This window comes from Syngnathus typhle, linkage group LG4 (genome assembly GCF_033458585.1).
Source record: "Syngnathus typhle isolate RoL2023-S1 ecotype Sweden linkage group LG4, RoL_Styp_1.0, whole genome shotgun sequence".
Taxonomy (NCBI): domain Eukaryota; kingdom Metazoa; phylum Chordata; class Actinopteri; order Syngnathiformes; family Syngnathidae; genus Syngnathus; species Syngnathus typhle.
In genome coordinates, this window is record NC_083741.1 from 20,816,846 (window position 1) to 20,832,706 (window position 15,861).

Genomic DNA, 15,861 nt, shown 5'->3' on the forward strand with positions numbered 1-15,861 from the left:
CACTCACCTGCACAACATCTCTCTTCCATTCACGAGCGACCAGCGGATTACCGGTCGCTCGTCCTTTAATTAAAAGGCCAACAAAGTGGCAATTTTCCATTGGGGACAAATGATGCAGTGCCCCACTACATCCACCAGATGGTGCTGTGGTGAAATAAAATGTGTATCAAATTCTCAAATACGTATTTTATATAATAACGTAATTAGTAAAAAATATATATATTACTGTAAATGAGTTTCACATTTTGAACGGAACATGTAGCATTATTATTTGAGGTGCATTTCTAATCATTTGAATAATACCATCCTATTCAGTTTTTTCTATTTGTCATCTTTTCTATTCCAGACCCCCCACCCCCCCACCCTCACCATCTCATGGAATTATAATCACAGTTTGTTCCATTAGCGTGTTCCGGCGTGAGAAGTGAAGGGCATTCTGTGAAGCGTCCCTGTATTTGTCACGGTGACGGGCTTGGTTCAATTCATATTAGCCTCATGTGAGATTACAAACAGGATTGTTTGAGCCATGACAAACTCGTGCTAGAAGCAAGGAAGGGAGATTAGGGCGGGGCTTAATGAAGGCGCGCAAGCGTGGCTGCGCTAAATTTAGCCAATAGCTTTGCCGGGGTGGAGCTAATCCGCTTTGCACTGGAATTATCTGGCCTCGGGATTATAGAGAGTTTTGTGCTTCTACTCTGGAATGATGTCCCATTGCAGACTGTACCAAATGACCTGCTGGAGGGGGTGGGTCATCAATATATAATTAAAATAGGTTTAGTGGACCTCCACTAATCTAAACATGGTATTCTGATTAATATTGCGTTTGCAGGTGGCAGTGCAAGACAAAATGGCCGCCCTGCGTGTTGGATAAAAACTGGTGGATTTATCTGCTTAAATCATCTTAAACAAATGCAATATTATAAACAAGTTGGGGTCCACAGAATATATCGTAAAGACATTTATTGACTTGGTTTAAGAGTCGTCCCACATTAACATACAGACAAAAAGTTCACACGGAAAATGCAAATGAGCTAGCTATTGGTGTCCTGACTCCTTTTAATAAGATATCTCAGCTGTTTGGGCTGGGTGTCACAGACGGGATCATACCATCAGGCCACCCTCGAGAGGGGGTCGGACTCCTGTAGAGATGATCCCGGGTGAGGTAGGGTGGGGATGGGTGAGGGTGGGGGTTGTCGTATCGTGAGGTTGGATCCTAATCCCTCAGGCTTGACTGCATCACGGTCTCGGGATAAACTGACATGTCAGCTTTGGACGTTTGAAAATGTCCCTTGGACCTATTTTTTTGCTCCGAAGTAGTTTAATGGAAGGCCCCATCTGGTAAGAGAACTTTACCCTTAACTTTAATCTAACCATCTACCAAAAGGAGTCATTAATTCATATTTTTGTAGTCTAGCATGCCGAGTTGCAGGTTGTAGCCCAACTAAGCCTCCATGTTGCTTCTGTCTAGACGAAAATGTCTCTTCTCCATCTTGAAGGAAATATCTTTTCATAAAAATTATGGACATTACAGTATAATTCCATCAATTTGAGTTAAGTTACTTATTACCAGTCAAATGAGTTTAATAGGTAAGCGGACATCACTGACGTTTGTCCTTTGACATGGTAAGGTCAGATGAGATTAGATACAATTATGATTTTATTCACTCGTAAAAAAGCACTTCTGGAGAGGTCATAATTGTCATAATTGTTTAACTCTTTTCTAGTCGGGTGATATATTTAGAGAGACAAAAAGCATTAAAATAAGAACCAAGTTTTAGTAGCTAAATAAATGCTATTTTAAATGCTTTTATTGGGCCTAGGTGGGTGGATTATCCAAACAATTAAATAAAACTCCGTCCTGGGATGGTGGTGGAATTTTTTCCAATGTGTAAATTGGCGTTTCTTAGTATTAATACTTGGCCCTTGATCAAAATCTTGCAGTACGTATTTCATCCTTTTGCACCGCTGGGATCTTTTTGCACTTGTAGTCACGATAATATCATGTAATGTTTTAGGTTGAGCATGCAAAGATTGTAGTGCATCGTCGCACGCCGACACTCTGACGTCCCGGAGCACCGGAAACCTGCGAGCCCGCCGGATCACGACCAGGAGGAAACCATGAACGACCCCTATCAGAACAACGTCAACCAGCAGGTGACCGAAGCGGGCGAGTACACCTACAGCCAAGATGGAAGCGGTCGGGACGGATACCCCTACCAAACGGACTACCCGCCTCAAGAGGAAGACGCCGCCAGCGACGCCACAGAGGGCGCTGATGAGGACGAGCAAATGTACGAGGGCGAGTACCAAGGCGTGCCGCACCCGGACGAGATCAAGGAGGCCCGGCGAGCGGCGCGCCAGGAGGCCCGGCGGAAGGCCCGGTTGGCCGCCCAACAAGAGGACAATGACGAGGAAAATCTGCCTGAGCAGTATGAGACCATCATGGAGGACTGCGGACACGGTCGCTTCCAGTGGATGCTCTTCGTCGTGCTAGGGCTGGCGCTGATGGCCGACGGTGTGGACGGCTTCGTGGTGGGCTTCGTCATGCCGAGCGCTGAGAAGGACATGTGCATATCCAACTCGGACAAGGGCTTGTTGGGTAAGTGACCGAGAAAGAACCGCCAAAGGCTGGAAGGTATTCCAAGATGGCTGACAGCATACCGTAAATTTAGCGGTTCTCAATGGGTGGTTCGGGGCTCAAACGTGGACCTAGTTTGGGTGGGTTGCAGTCAGCTAGTTAAAAATATATATAAATACATGTATTCTTATTTCAATCTTTTCAGTCCAGAGGTATACCTGCCTTGCGCTTTAATTTACAGGGTACTATGGTTGCTTTGATAGTTAACTGGTTGATTGGTCTGTTGGTTGTTTTTGATGTCTGTTTGGTAGGATGTCTAGTTAGTTGGACGGATAGGTCGGTGGTGGTTGAGTGGATGTAAATTTGTTCGCTTGTTGTTTGTCTGTCAGTCGGCCCTTTGACAGGCTAGTTAGTTAGTTAGTTAGTTAGTTAGTTAGTTAGTTAGTTAGTTAGTTAGTTAGTTAGTTAGTTAGTTAGTTAGTTAGTTGGTTAGTTAGTCGGTTGGTTAGTTCCTTGATTAGTTAGTTGGTTAGCCAGTTGGTTGGTTGGTTAGTTAGTTAATCGGTTAGTTAGTTAGTTAGTTAGTTAGTTAGTTAGTTAGTTAGTTAGTTAGTTAATCGGTTGGTTAGTTAGTCAGTTAGTTAATCGGTCAGTCAGTCAGTCAGTCAGTCAGTCAGTCAGTCAGTCAGTTAGTTAGTTAGTTAGTTAGTTAGTATACAAATGTGAGGCAGGCCTCGATCCCTTTGCTTTCTAACAAAAGGCACAAGAGAATCTTTTCTACTGTGTTGATAATATCGAACAGTAGGACTTGGAATCAGTATGCCGCATTGGTCCAAATCACAGGGAAATAACGTCTGTTCCTCCTCCTGCCAGAGCAAATGAAAGCCTCTCACCTTGTTCCTGTGGCCTGCTGCACAGTCAGAGTGTACATCATTTCATCTTAACAACAGGCTCCAGGGATGCTGTAGTGTGAGAGATGGATGAGGAAGCGGGTGGTGATTGCATCTCGTCTGTGTGTGTGTGGGAGGGGGGCGCGAATGTGTTTGCGGGCTAGTACGGAACATGTTGCTGCAGTGGGAGAGGCAAAGTGCTGTCAGACACGCTCGGAAGCCTCTGACACTTCTGAGGGTAAAGCAGGAGAAAGCACCCGGTGTAAATGAGATGGCGCCGTCTTGTTCGAGCAGAGCCGGAGGGAAGCGGCGGGCCGGAGGAGAGCGGCGGGCTATCGGCACTGGGAATAGGAATCATATCAGCAGAATGATCCACTTTGATTCACGCTCACGCTCCTCGGACCGGAGGCACAGATGGCATTCAGAATAACAATTCTTTGCATCTTCCTCTTAATGGACCACATGATCAGTTCTTCATTGGACTGAACTTTTTCTTGGTTCCTAATCTGGAGGACCTCACGGACTTTCCAAGCAGAAATGAGTTTGAATGCTTGACCTTGACTATCAAACCAGTTCTTATATTCGACAGCTGTCGAAACACTAAAGTGTCAGACTCTCCGTTATGTCTGTATCGCAGTTAGTTAGTTAGTTTGGTGTGTGGAAGGTAGGTTAGTTTGTCATCAGTCCTTTAAGGGCAGTCCTTCATTTCATAACGCCGCCACTTGAGGAGAGAACCTGTAGGAGGTGGACCAGTTTACGTAGAAGGAGGCATGTAGAGCTTCGGACCACTAATCCGCACAGGAAAGGTACACACGACGGCTGCACGTGCCGTTAAGCCGTTTACGGTCGTGCTGTATTTAGGGCCGTGTAGTAAAACTGACTAGGTTGGGAAGCACGGATGACTAACCCCCCCCCGAGACACCAAGAGGAAGTTCATAATGGTTTGTATCTAATGGTCAGCGCGGCGGGTCATTCATCGAAGCTGTACAATAATGTCTCAACCAGACTTGAACACCTGCTGACCGAGGCGGCGCCATTAACAAACCCTTAATGGCGGCGGAAAAACATTTGCCAGTAGCCCACTTCAACGTTTTATGACGCTGACCTTTATTTCTTATTCCTACTGCATGAATATTCAGCTGTCTTGATAGCTGGCGTCAACATGAAGTCGGTCTTTAAAAACATATCAAATGGGGACTTGAACGTGTTCATAGAAGGGCAAATGCTGCCCCCTGGTGGATGTTAGATGTATTTGTGCTGCCAGGCCACACGTCTAAAGAGGTCGTTTACGATGCTAATGATGCTCACTATTATTTGACACACTTGGGGACACATTGAAATAAAATAGGATGAAATAGAATTGCATTAAAATAACATTCAATATATTTTGAATAAAAACAGCTATACCTAAAATCCAATCTAAAAAAAAAAACTTACATTTAACATATTAAAATGTATTTATGTTGCATACAGCAAGAATTTACTTACATTTTTACATGTTATGATGGATATTATTTGGTTCTTCTTATACCTTATTATTAAGTTCAAAGGCACTCCAGGTCACGTACAAGAAAATACTTTGAGCGAATAAATGCAATTTGTTGACTATTTTTCATTCTCAATTATTTTATTAATACATGTGTAAATTATATTTATTATTTAATTATTTTATTAATATATGCATATATTATATATTTATTAATTAATTAATCCTTCCATAAATAAATGTGTATATTATATATTTATATAATGCGTACGTAACAAGAGGCGTACTTGTGTCCGTCAGGCCTTCTGGTGTACGTAGCCATGATGGTGGGGGCGTTGGTGTGGGGGGGTCTGTGCGACAAGATGGGGCGCCGGAAATGCCTGATCTACGTCCTGTCCATCGACCTGATCTTCTCCTTCCTGTCGTGCTTCACTCAAAGCTACGGCTTCTTCCTGTTCTTCAGGTTTTGCTCAGGCTTCGGGTAAGACTCGCACACATCCTTCTTCATTTAAATTCATATTTGATGTGCAAAATGTCAATGCAATTACCACTGACCTTCACCGTAAATAATCCACATTTGCACCATTATGTAAATGAATTTGCATTCTATAAAATCCAAAGAACTATTTTTAGATGAGGATTAACGTTTAACCTTTAGCATGATACTGCATACAAAATTTGCATTGATAAACTAACCAGTTTTACCCCTGCCACTTGCTTTAAACGCAAATATGGAATGATCAAAACAAACTTTTATGCCCATTCTCACCTATCCCATGACACGAGTGTCTAATAATTAGCGAGACATTTCTTCTAGAATCGGAGGCTCCATCCCCATCGTGTACACATATTTCACCGAGTTCCTTCAGATGGACAAACGTGGCGAACATCTGAGCTGGCTCTGCATGTTCTGGATGTTGGGAGGCCTCTACGCCTCCTTCACCGCCTGGGGAATCATCCCCCACTACGGTAACACAAACCTTTCACGAGTAATAGTTGGAGTGCGATTCCACGAAAAAACTAGGTCCACCCCAAGAGGTGAAAGTGTGAATTGCAACCCGCAAATAATCCACACAACTGCAGAGAAAGGCCAAAGAGATCATGTAAACTCTGACTTACCGCAAAATGCGCCATCAGGTTGGGGCTTCGCCATCGGCACGGAATTCCAGATGCACAGCTGGAGACTCTTCATCCTGGTGTGTCTCTTTCCCGCTCTGGCCGCTCTCGTGGGCGTCGTCTTCATGCCGGAAAGTCCTCGATTCCTCCTGGAGGTCAGCACGACATCATTATCAATCTCCTACTTTCTAATATTTCATATTAGCTCAACTAGCTTGCGTTCTTTTCTATTAAGACACCTTCCGTCCAAAAGCAACACGCCGTCGCTATGCCAAGGTAGCGAAGGCTCGCTAAACCGGCAACCGGAACACGGTGTGGACCCGCCGGTGTCTTCCAGCACATTGTCAGCCACTTAACCACATGCGGTGTTTTTCATTTACCGGCTTAGTGTGTGACAGCCGAGCGGGCCCTGAATACAAACATTCTTACACAACTGCATACCTGGCAAAATAGAGCGCAGACGATAAATAAGATGATGCTGATGGATGGAGTCGGTTTTATTTGCGAAGCTATCAATCACAGGGGGAATTTGTGGTTTCTGCAAAAAATGGGGAAATTCTTTGTAAAGGTATTCTCACTCGGTTTAAAATGATATTTCAATCAGTACTTGACCAGCTGACAAAACAAGGTCAGCATATTTGTAACTATTTCAGAGCGCCCGTCACGACGAGGCATGGATGGTCCTGCGTCGTGTTCACGACACCAACTGGAAGGCCAAAGGCGAACCCGAGAGAGTCTTCACTGTGAGTGACAATATCATGGGGATATTTTGATCGTGCCGACACGTTGACGAATTGTCATTGCGTCACAGGTGACCAGCATCAAAACGCCGCAGACGCAGGAGGACGAGTTCATCGAGATCCAGAGCGACACGGGTACCGCCTTCCAGCGTTGGACCGTCCGACACATGACCATGCTGCAGCAGGTCGCTCACGAGCCGCCAGCGCACCTCGGAAATCATTTTTCGTCCTCACACTTCTGTTTTGTCTATTAGGTGATGGCTAATGTGATGTCACTGGCTGCGCCTGACCTGCGACTGCAAGGCCTCTTCCTGGTCATTGTTTGGTTCTGTCTGGCCTTCAGGTACTTCAAAAAAGTGCTTGTCAAGCTGAGGTCCAGGGACCCCCATGTAGTCCGCAAGAGTTTCTTGTTTCAAGGCTACGCTAACAGCTTTAAAGCTACGCTAACGGTTAGCATCAGCAGGATAATACATATTTGTGTGTATTAGCTATCATGGACTCGGGGTGTGGTTCCCCGACATGATCAAGTACATGCAGTACCAGGAGTACGAATCCAAAGTCCGCATTTTCCATCGGGAACGCGTGGAGCGTTTCCACTTCAACTTTTCGCTGGTCAACCAAGTGCACCGCGAGGGCGAGTACATTCACGACAAGTACGTCCACAGCTTCCGTTCTAACGACCCGACGGGAATCGGATTGAACATACGTGTTGCTTTTCAGGTTTGCTAACATTGAGATCAAATCGGTCAAGTTTGAAGACTCTTTGTTTGAGAACTGCTACTTTGAAGACATCAAGTCCACCAACAGCTTCTTTGAGAACTGCACCATCAAAAACACAGTTTTCTACAACACGGGTATCCACCTAGCAACTTTTCTATCGACTGATCCGACTCTGGAATACTTTATTGTCTTTCACCAGATCTGTGGCAAGAGAAATTCAAAGACTGTCGCATGGAGAACACCACCTTCCTGCACCCCAAGAAAGGCTGCCACCTCAATTTCCAGGAGGAGAACGACATCGTCATTTATCTGGTCAGCTTTCTGGGGAGCTTGGCAACGCTGCCGGGAAACATCATCTCGGCGCTCTTCATGGACAAGATCGGACGAATACGAATAATAGGTCAGGACAGCGATTTCTAATCAGGGAATTGCCAATCAAGGCAGACTTGGAAAACCTTGCTGTTTGATATCGTTCCAGGTGGTTCCATGCTGGCGTCATCCGCCTGCACCTTTCTACTGCTGCTGAGTTTCAGTCAAGGAGCGGTCATATGTTGGCAGTGTCTGTTCTACGGCGCTAGCGTGGCCGCCTGGAACGGACTGGAGGTTATTTCCGTGGAACTATACCCATCATCTAAAAGGTAGAGTCCAACGTTAGCTGGTGGCTAATAAAACCTCAAATGACGTCTGATCGGTATTTTTGTCGCCATGAAATCTTTAACCGATTCCTGAACCCTCTTGGGCATGGAGTTCGATTCCAGTGGAGGATCATGGGACATTATTGTCTTTGCAGAGGCACAGCGTTCGGCGTCCTCAACGGCATCTGCAAGTTGGCCGCCATCATTGCCAGCTTCATCTTTGCGAAGTTTATAGGCATCACTAAGATCGTCCCAATCTTCTTGGCCTTCTCTGCACTCGTCTGCGGGGGTCTGCTAGCGCTAAAGCTGCCCGAGACCCGGGAGAAGATCCTGTCTTGAAGAAAGCCAAACGCAGCCGCCTGCACCAACAACGCCGCCGCCGCCAGCGGGCTGGCCATCTGACCGCAGCTGACCGCCAATAATTTGAGGTGAACGCCGCGGATCCAGAACTGGATGTTTTACATTGCCTCCGTGGACCTTCACTTGCTGTTCCCGTTCCGATCCTCAGGTCCCGCTGGATCATGTGAAAATCCGAAACTAGTATTTGTCTTTCGATTTGTATTTTCCCTCGTATTCAACTTACACAGTCATATAGTTACTTCCTTTGAGGTCCGCGTTAAAAAGACAGAACAGTGCTTTCAAAGTGATGTACTTCCTGTCGCCATGTTGTGCTTTGGTTCCTCTTCCTGTTCGGAAAAAGCCAAAGGTTTCCACCAAGCAGTAGACTTGCATTTGACGGTACCAGGTAAGAAATGGCTTTTAAGGTGTCCTCCGTTATGTTTACTGGGTGGCCTTGCTCTTCGATATTGAATTAATCGGCGGTAAACGATTTACTTTGACCTAGCATTAGCGAAAAAACTTTTTTTGATTAGTCGAACAAAAACTACATAGACAAGTTTGTCGACATAAAGGTGCTAAAATCAGAACATTTCGGCTCTTATTATTTTCACGTCACTGGTTGCCAAGCAAACAACGAGATGATTTATTTAAATGGATTTTTTATTAATTCACCTGTCCTTGGCCCTCCAAAAATGAGAGTAATAGTTTTTTTTATGATCCAAATTAAACATAAATAAATTCAATTCAACAAAATTTGGAAATATGGGCTGTTTTTATTGCTACTTAGAATGAAATTACTGAGAAACACAGAAGTTTTTTTTTTAAGTTAGTCAAATAGTGCAAAATTTGAAAAATTTGAGCGCGCTAAATTTACCGCTTGGTGGAAACTATTACAAAAAAAAATTCCTTTTCATTCCACAACTGTTCTCCGTGTTGACGAGTATTTGAATATCATGCATAGCTTATTTTAAGTTCAGGAATTTAGTACAAGTTCTCTGGTCTTGTATTTTCTACCCTGTTTTTTCATCAAGTTCTGACATATAGTCCTAATATTCTTTTTTTTTCCTTATATCTGTGTGTATTTTTTTTTTTTAAATGGAATTGACTCCAGATTATGTATTAGTCTTTTTTTTTGCGATGTTTTCACTGTAACATTGTTGTGACTGACGTTCTTAAACAAACCTGCTGCGTTTCTGACAACACGTGTCAACATTTCTGAGGAGTGTGTGACTTTTTTTTTTCTTGCCATGGTTGTGCGCGTGCATGCGATTTTACGTCAACAAAATATTCAATGAATATATTACTCGTGCTTGTATATATTGTAGACCTGTGTAAATTAGATGTAACATAGTAGTTCTGTCATGACTTGAATAAAGATCGGGGACGTCGGTCCAACGTGTTGCTTTTTATTTCAACGTTGTCCGCTTCACTCCATCGCTGCCAGCACAATTAAAATGGACGTCTATAGCCGTCAATGGCAGTGAATGAATTCTGAGAAATTTGAAAATTATATGATTCATTATTATAATTAATATTTATGATAATTATTATGAAAACTATCAATTTTCCGGTCATGAAACCACAAATTATGATTTATTAGACACGCTATTAATTTTCAAACAAGTTATGTCGAACATGGATCAAGAATGAGAAGTATGAGGCAGCTGCAAATCAAGAATGCAGCTCTGTGTGGTAGAACATGTCAGCACACAAGTGCGAGCTAGCGCTAGCATTACTCGGAAGACATGTTTACTCTGACACACTCGTGATGAGGACGAGTCCGCCATCTTTATCAGCACTCATACGGTCCCGTGTATCGACAATAATCATCGATGTCAGTCACCCTGTCACAATTAGATGAAATTTACCATCCACCTCCAGAAAACCTTCTCGCTCCAACCTCCTTTCACACCTAAGGTGTCTAGCGTGACCCCCTCAATCACAACACGACCTCCCAATTCTCATCAGTCCAGATCCTTCCATGCGGAGGTCACGGCAAGATGGCCGAAGGGTAGAGACAGGTGGCAGGCGGCCCGATATCTCAGAGCCTGCTGTGGGTGGGCGATGACCCCCAAGAGAGGTGCCAAACTGCCCGCCGCACTCCCACAGCCTCACCTCGGCCGCAGTGCATGGGCGGGTCGTGGCACGGGTTCAAGCCCGGTTCACTCTGCCCTCCACTTGACACAGCAACTGCCTGGTGTACTCATTTAACCCTTCGGCGGCATCTTTTGGAGTCTTAAAGAAGACGTGGAAGACTTAAAAAAGAAATTATTAAGACTTAAAGAAGAAATAATAATATCTATATTATAATATAATATAAATATAGTATTTGTGTCAGCTATCGGGGCTTGGTCTAATTGCTGAAACGATAGATTTTTGTTACAAATTAAATTTCGTGATCTTCCCAACAATGTAATCCAACATTCAAAATGTTCCAAATATAAAATCCAATCAACATTACAGCAAGCGCAACTTTGAATTCAGTGTGAAAAATTCGCACAGTTGAGTGTTGTCCAAACAAGGAGAAGAAATGGTCAGAGCGAGGTTCTCACAGCTCAAGTGTGAAGTGACACCTTGGGCATCATCTTTTCTCATCAGCGTGAAGGCCTCGCACCTCAGCTCACTACATCATCGTCAGAACATTTTTATGTAGAATATCTTTTTTTTAATCAAAGCCACTGCGTTGACATCAAATGTGTCGAGAAATAAAAAATAAAAAAAAGAGACGTGAGGTCTTCGCGCTCCGTGTCGACATTTCAGGGAGATGGCAATTAAAGATGATGTCAGGTTATTGACCCGGGTCACAAATCAATCATCTCCGTAGCTCAATTATCACCATCACAACATTGGCCATTTTATGATTTGTTGGATACAAGTAATTAGGGAATGACAGAAAATATAATAAAAATATTTGTGAGAAATTGGCCTTGTGTAGACTTATATAAAAAAATTAATTAAATTAAAAACAAAATGTGCAAGTATGAACCATTAAATAATTTTCTGACTTGTTGTAATATCTGTCTAACATTAACCCTAATGCTAGCTAAAATCAGCTAGCAACACACACAAACTACTTTTGCTCTTTCTTTTTTTTAATGCAACTTGAACATGTCCAATAAGCACAAAACAAACAAAATAAAGTATTTTTTTTAAAGCTAACACTCGCGACTCTTTTGAGGATAAGCAGTTCAGAGAATAAATAGAAGAAAGCTAACAACTAGCATTCCTTTGGTGTGTTTTCTAATCTTACGTTCACTTTGTTCCCGCTGAGTGAATGCGCGAGAGCGTCCCATACAAAAATATTAGAACATGTGCCAAACTCATCTTAACCAGAACCACAAACCCTAGAAAGAGTTAAAAATGTGTTTATTGTTATGAGGAGGAGTCAAAATTCACACCTCTACTCCTGCTGCTGCTTTTCCCAGCCATGGCCACTCTCTATGTCTCTCTATGTGTGTGTGTGTGTGTGTGGTGTGGGGAATGTGCGGAGGTGTCACTTGGCACCTTCTGGACCGCGGCCTGGATTTTAAAAAGGCTGCTCAGGAGCAGAGCAGCACACACTCGAAGCCGCGCTCTCTCTAGCAACATGGCCAACAACATGTCTTCTTCCTCCGTGCTCGAGTACAGCCTGCACTACCAGCAGTGGTTCTCCGATTCGGACTTCTCCGGAGTCTCCTCGCCGGAGACCCTGTCCCCGGATTCGTCGCCGTCGCTTCTTCTTCAGAAAGCCGGGAAGGCTGGGTATACTACTTCCCGCCTCGGAGCGGCCTCACAAGGAAAGCCCGGGAGAGCAGTGAGGGTCCGGAGTAAGCAGCGTGAGAGCGCCAGTGAGAAGGAGAAGCTGAGGATGAGGGACCTGACCAAGGCGCTGCACCACCTGAGGTCCTACCTGCCACCTTCGGTGGCCCCTACGGGCCAAACCCTCACCAAGATCGAGACCCTTCGCCTCGCCATCCGTTACATCTCCTTCCTCTCGGCCCAACTCGGGGATACGCCTTCCTCATCTTCCTCCTCTTCATCCTCGTCTTCATCCTGCTCGCCGTACTACTACGCCAGTCCTCCTCCGCAGGCTCCTCATGACATGTACGCCGCACAGCAGTGTCAAGACCAGGCCGCAGCATTGCATTCTGGGAGCTGTAGTTTTCCTGGCATGTTGCCACCTGGAGGATCCTCTTCCACCTCCACTCAGGTAAAAAACGGTACCTACATTATTTTAAGTATCTATCTATCTATCTATCTATCTATCTATCTATCTATCTATCTATCTATCTATCTATCTATCTATCTATCTATCTATCTATCTATCTATCTATCTATCTATCTATCTATCTATCTATAATAAAAATGAGATTTTCTGTATTCACTTCAGATTGAGTACAACGACTACTACTGGGTTTGACAACTTAGCCACCATCGCCACCATCCAACGACTACTACTGCCTCACTGTGAATGGACTAATTTATATATTTTTTAAAAAATCTTTCATATGTCTTTTGTATTTATGTGTAAATATAAATATGTGGAACATGCTATTTTTATATGTTTTTTTTACACCACTATTTATAATAAACTGGTGAAAATGACAGTAACAGAATAGTGTGTCCTCAATTTGTTTTGTTCCCCAGCAGACCTGTCTTTAGAACTTGCTTTCTTTATATAAATATCTAATATTATATAAAATCTTTTAAGTTATATTTTGTCATTCGCGGCCAGTGTCGTCATCGAGGTCACAAAAGTGACGTCAGAGAGAAGCAACTCTGTGTGGCGTTCCGGTGCACTTTTTCTTGTCGGAGGATTGAAAACTGGACTTCCCACTTTCGAGGAATGCAACATTACTCCACAAAAGATTGCAAGGGTTGAATGAACGCAACAGTACCCTCTGTTGGTTGTTACCAGGTATTGTACCATATTGTGCCTCAACCAGAAGATAAACGACTATTTGACACAAATGAATCATTCTCATCATCATTTCAAATCAAATCATTTTATATAAGGTCATCTGTTTTCAGACTGTCCTTGAAGGCAACACCTTAAAGCTAAACTAAAGATAAGCTAAGATAAACAAGAAAAAAGACAGAAAAGAACAATATTAAGAGCAAGAAATCATTTTGTTTTCATTGAAAAAAATAATCTTATCGATTTTAACGTTATATTACCGTCAGTTTGTCTTCCAATTTGGAAGTTCCAAATATCCCCAAATTAAGGCTAGCTCACTCACCTGTGTGAACAGTGCAGAAAAGAGCGGTAAAGTTGGTTCTGGACGTGTCCCCCTCAGTAAATCCATCACAATGACCACCGCACGCGTTTGAAACTCTACTAAACGCTGAATATATAAATTTTTAGGTGTTTAGGAGGACATAAATTTAATAAATCCTCACTAACTATCAACGCTGTCGTGGGGGGGGGGGTTAACACGTCCCAGAAGTCACTTCTTGATCTCATCTGCGCATGCGTGGAGAATCAAGCGGGATTCTTTTATTTTTATTTTAATAATTTATTTTTTTGTTTTTTCGGTTTTATTTTAGTCAATAGGTGTATACAAATAAAAGAAAACTTGAACTCCATCAATTTACTGTTGCTTTTTCTTCTTTTTTATTTGTCACTACAGAAGGGTAGAAAAAGTGTGCTGATAACCATAGAATTAGCAATATACAGCATTAGCAATGCAGCAAAGTTGATTTATCGCTTTGGTGCTAATGTAGCTATGCCTTTGTTGGCACCGCTGAGTCTAGACTCAAGCTCTCGGACTTCTCAGAAGCGTCTTTAGCTCAGCCTTATTAACTTCATTTAATATGCAGGCTAACATCACAAACGCTTGGCCCCTTTCGGCTAATAAGGCCTAAGAAGGGATGAAAGGTTTAACGCCGTGGTGCTGATTGCTTCATTAGGGCATGGAAGTAAACAACACTGGCCACTAATGTGGATTATAACACGCGTGATGTCACTTCATTAGCCACCATGACACAAATGTAATGGACCTGTGTGTGTAAAACTTTTTTTTGTTAAAGTGTTCTTTATTTTGTAGTATTTATTCATATCCATGGCTTAAAAGCAAGGTATTATTTATTTATAGTATTTAGATTTGATAGTGCCACACCATTTTTATCAATTAGTATTATTGTAAGAGGTCAAGCAAACAACTGCACAAGCCACAGAGAAGACAAACAAACCTGACTTTGGTCCTTTGCTGCCCTCAATGTTGTTTTTCTTTCTTTTTTCACATGAGGAGAAGGCGTGAGACCTCCCCAATAACAAGGTGACACCTAGACCTGGAGCAGGAGGCAAAAATGACACCCCGCTTTGTGGGAAAGCTTGTCCACGCTTCAATCCACAACAAACCACTTGATGCTGAAAAGTTCATTAACGGCACTAAAAATATATTTAAATTTCATTATTTTGTCATTATTACATTTTATGTCAATGATCTGTGAATTCTTTTTATTGAATCTCTCAATTCTTGCTACAATTTAAAATCATTTTGTGGAGTAAGATTTGTCATTTATTTAGATTTATTTTTATTTTTTTTCTCCCATTATCAAATGTAGTCAAATAAAAAATGTGGTGGCTAAATGATGATTCCAAAAATGTTGGGGCATGCTTCCATCGTTTGAAGTGAAGCAAAACTACCCGATCTGCTCCGGTTGTCTAAATAAGACGCGAGGTGTGAATCTCTCACACCTACCAGCTGCCACGGCACACTTTTCTCCTAATTTGAAAAGCACAATTTTTGATTTATATTTCTTCATTGTTAACAATAAATCATCACTAATGTCAAACCAATTCATATCTGGTGTACAAGAGAAGCGATAAATAGGGAGTAATACAATTCAAGTATGCAACAATTTTAAAATTACAATAATTAAAATCAGTTTGTCAATTCAAAATTATTGTCCGATTCAATTTGTTTTTGTTGCACGCTGATAAATACATTTTGTAATCATTTGTAGATTAGTTCTTCCAAAAACGTATTTTGGGCTCATGTCAAAATAAATATTGTTCATATAATTTTTAGTTATGCTGCAAATCTAATAGAACTTTTTACAAAAAAAGAGCCACATTAGCTAAAATTGGCATATTTTGGAATTCCTTGTCATATTTTCAAAGTTAATAATTATGATTTTTTTGAGGGCATAAATTGAACATTTCTGTGTATTTAATTGGTAGCTATTTTATAATAAGGCAATACTTTTGATTTTTAAGAGCAATACAAAAAAAGTGATTAAGTTAGTTCTTGATGTGTTAACTTTATTTCATTAGTCAAAGTTGTTTGTAGTTTTTCTCCATTCTGGATGCAAGTCTGGTGAGACCTTCCCTGAAGGTGCGAATGCATGGCATCCTATTTTATGATGCTGCCTG

General features: G+C 42.4%; 2 protein-coding genes across 2 annotated transcripts; both read left to right on the plus strand.

The window, feature by feature from the left end:
- Positions 1 to 2,038: 2,038 nt before the first annotated feature.
- sv2ba (synaptic vesicle glycoprotein 2Ba) lies at positions 2,039 to 9,880 on the plus strand. The gene is made up of 12 exons (XM_061275894.1): positions 2,039 to 2,599; positions 5,255 to 5,435; positions 5,772 to 5,923; positions 6,092 to 6,225; positions 6,724 to 6,813; positions 6,882 to 6,995; positions 7,065 to 7,153; positions 7,299 to 7,463; positions 7,531 to 7,664; positions 7,730 to 7,930; positions 8,009 to 8,168; positions 8,321 to 9,880. Exons 1-12 carry the CDS (start codon positions 2,119 to 2,121, stop codon positions 8,502 to 8,504), a joined length of 2,085 nt encoding a protein of 694 aa, XP_061131878.1. The 5' UTR covers positions 2,039 to 2,118; the 3' UTR covers positions 8,505 to 9,880.
- A 2,210-nt stretch (positions 9,881 to 12,090) lies between these two features.
- On the plus strand, positions 12,091 to 12,903 carry LOC133152799 (mesoderm posterior protein 1-like). Its single transcript, XM_061276701.1, has 2 exons — positions 12,091 to 12,693; positions 12,874 to 12,903. Exons 1-2 carry the CDS (start codon positions 12,091 to 12,093, stop codon positions 12,901 to 12,903), a joined length of 633 nt encoding a protein of 210 aa, XP_061132685.1.
- Positions 12,904 to 15,861: the final 2,958 nt, after the last annotated feature.

Coding starts and splice junctions, on each gene's coding strand:
- sv2ba (XM_061275894.1), top strand. CDS start 2,119: ATGAACGACCCCTATCAGAACAACGTCAACCAGCAGGTGACCGAAGCG. Junction 7,931..8,008: donor CGGACGAATACGAATAATAG/GTCAGGACAGCG, acceptor ATATCGTTCCAG/GTGGTTCCATGCTGGCGTCA. Junction 8,169..8,320: donor CTATACCCATCATCTAAAAG/GTAGAGTCCAAC, acceptor TTGTCTTTGCAG/AGGCACAGCGTTCGGCGTCC.
- LOC133152799 (XM_061276701.1), top strand. CDS start 12,091: ATGGCCAACAACATGTCTTCTTCCTCCGTGCTCGAGTACAGCCTGCAC. Junction 12,694..12,873: donor CCTCTTCCACCTCCACTCAG/GTAAAAAACGGT, acceptor TATTCACTTCAG/ATTGAGTACAACGACTACTA.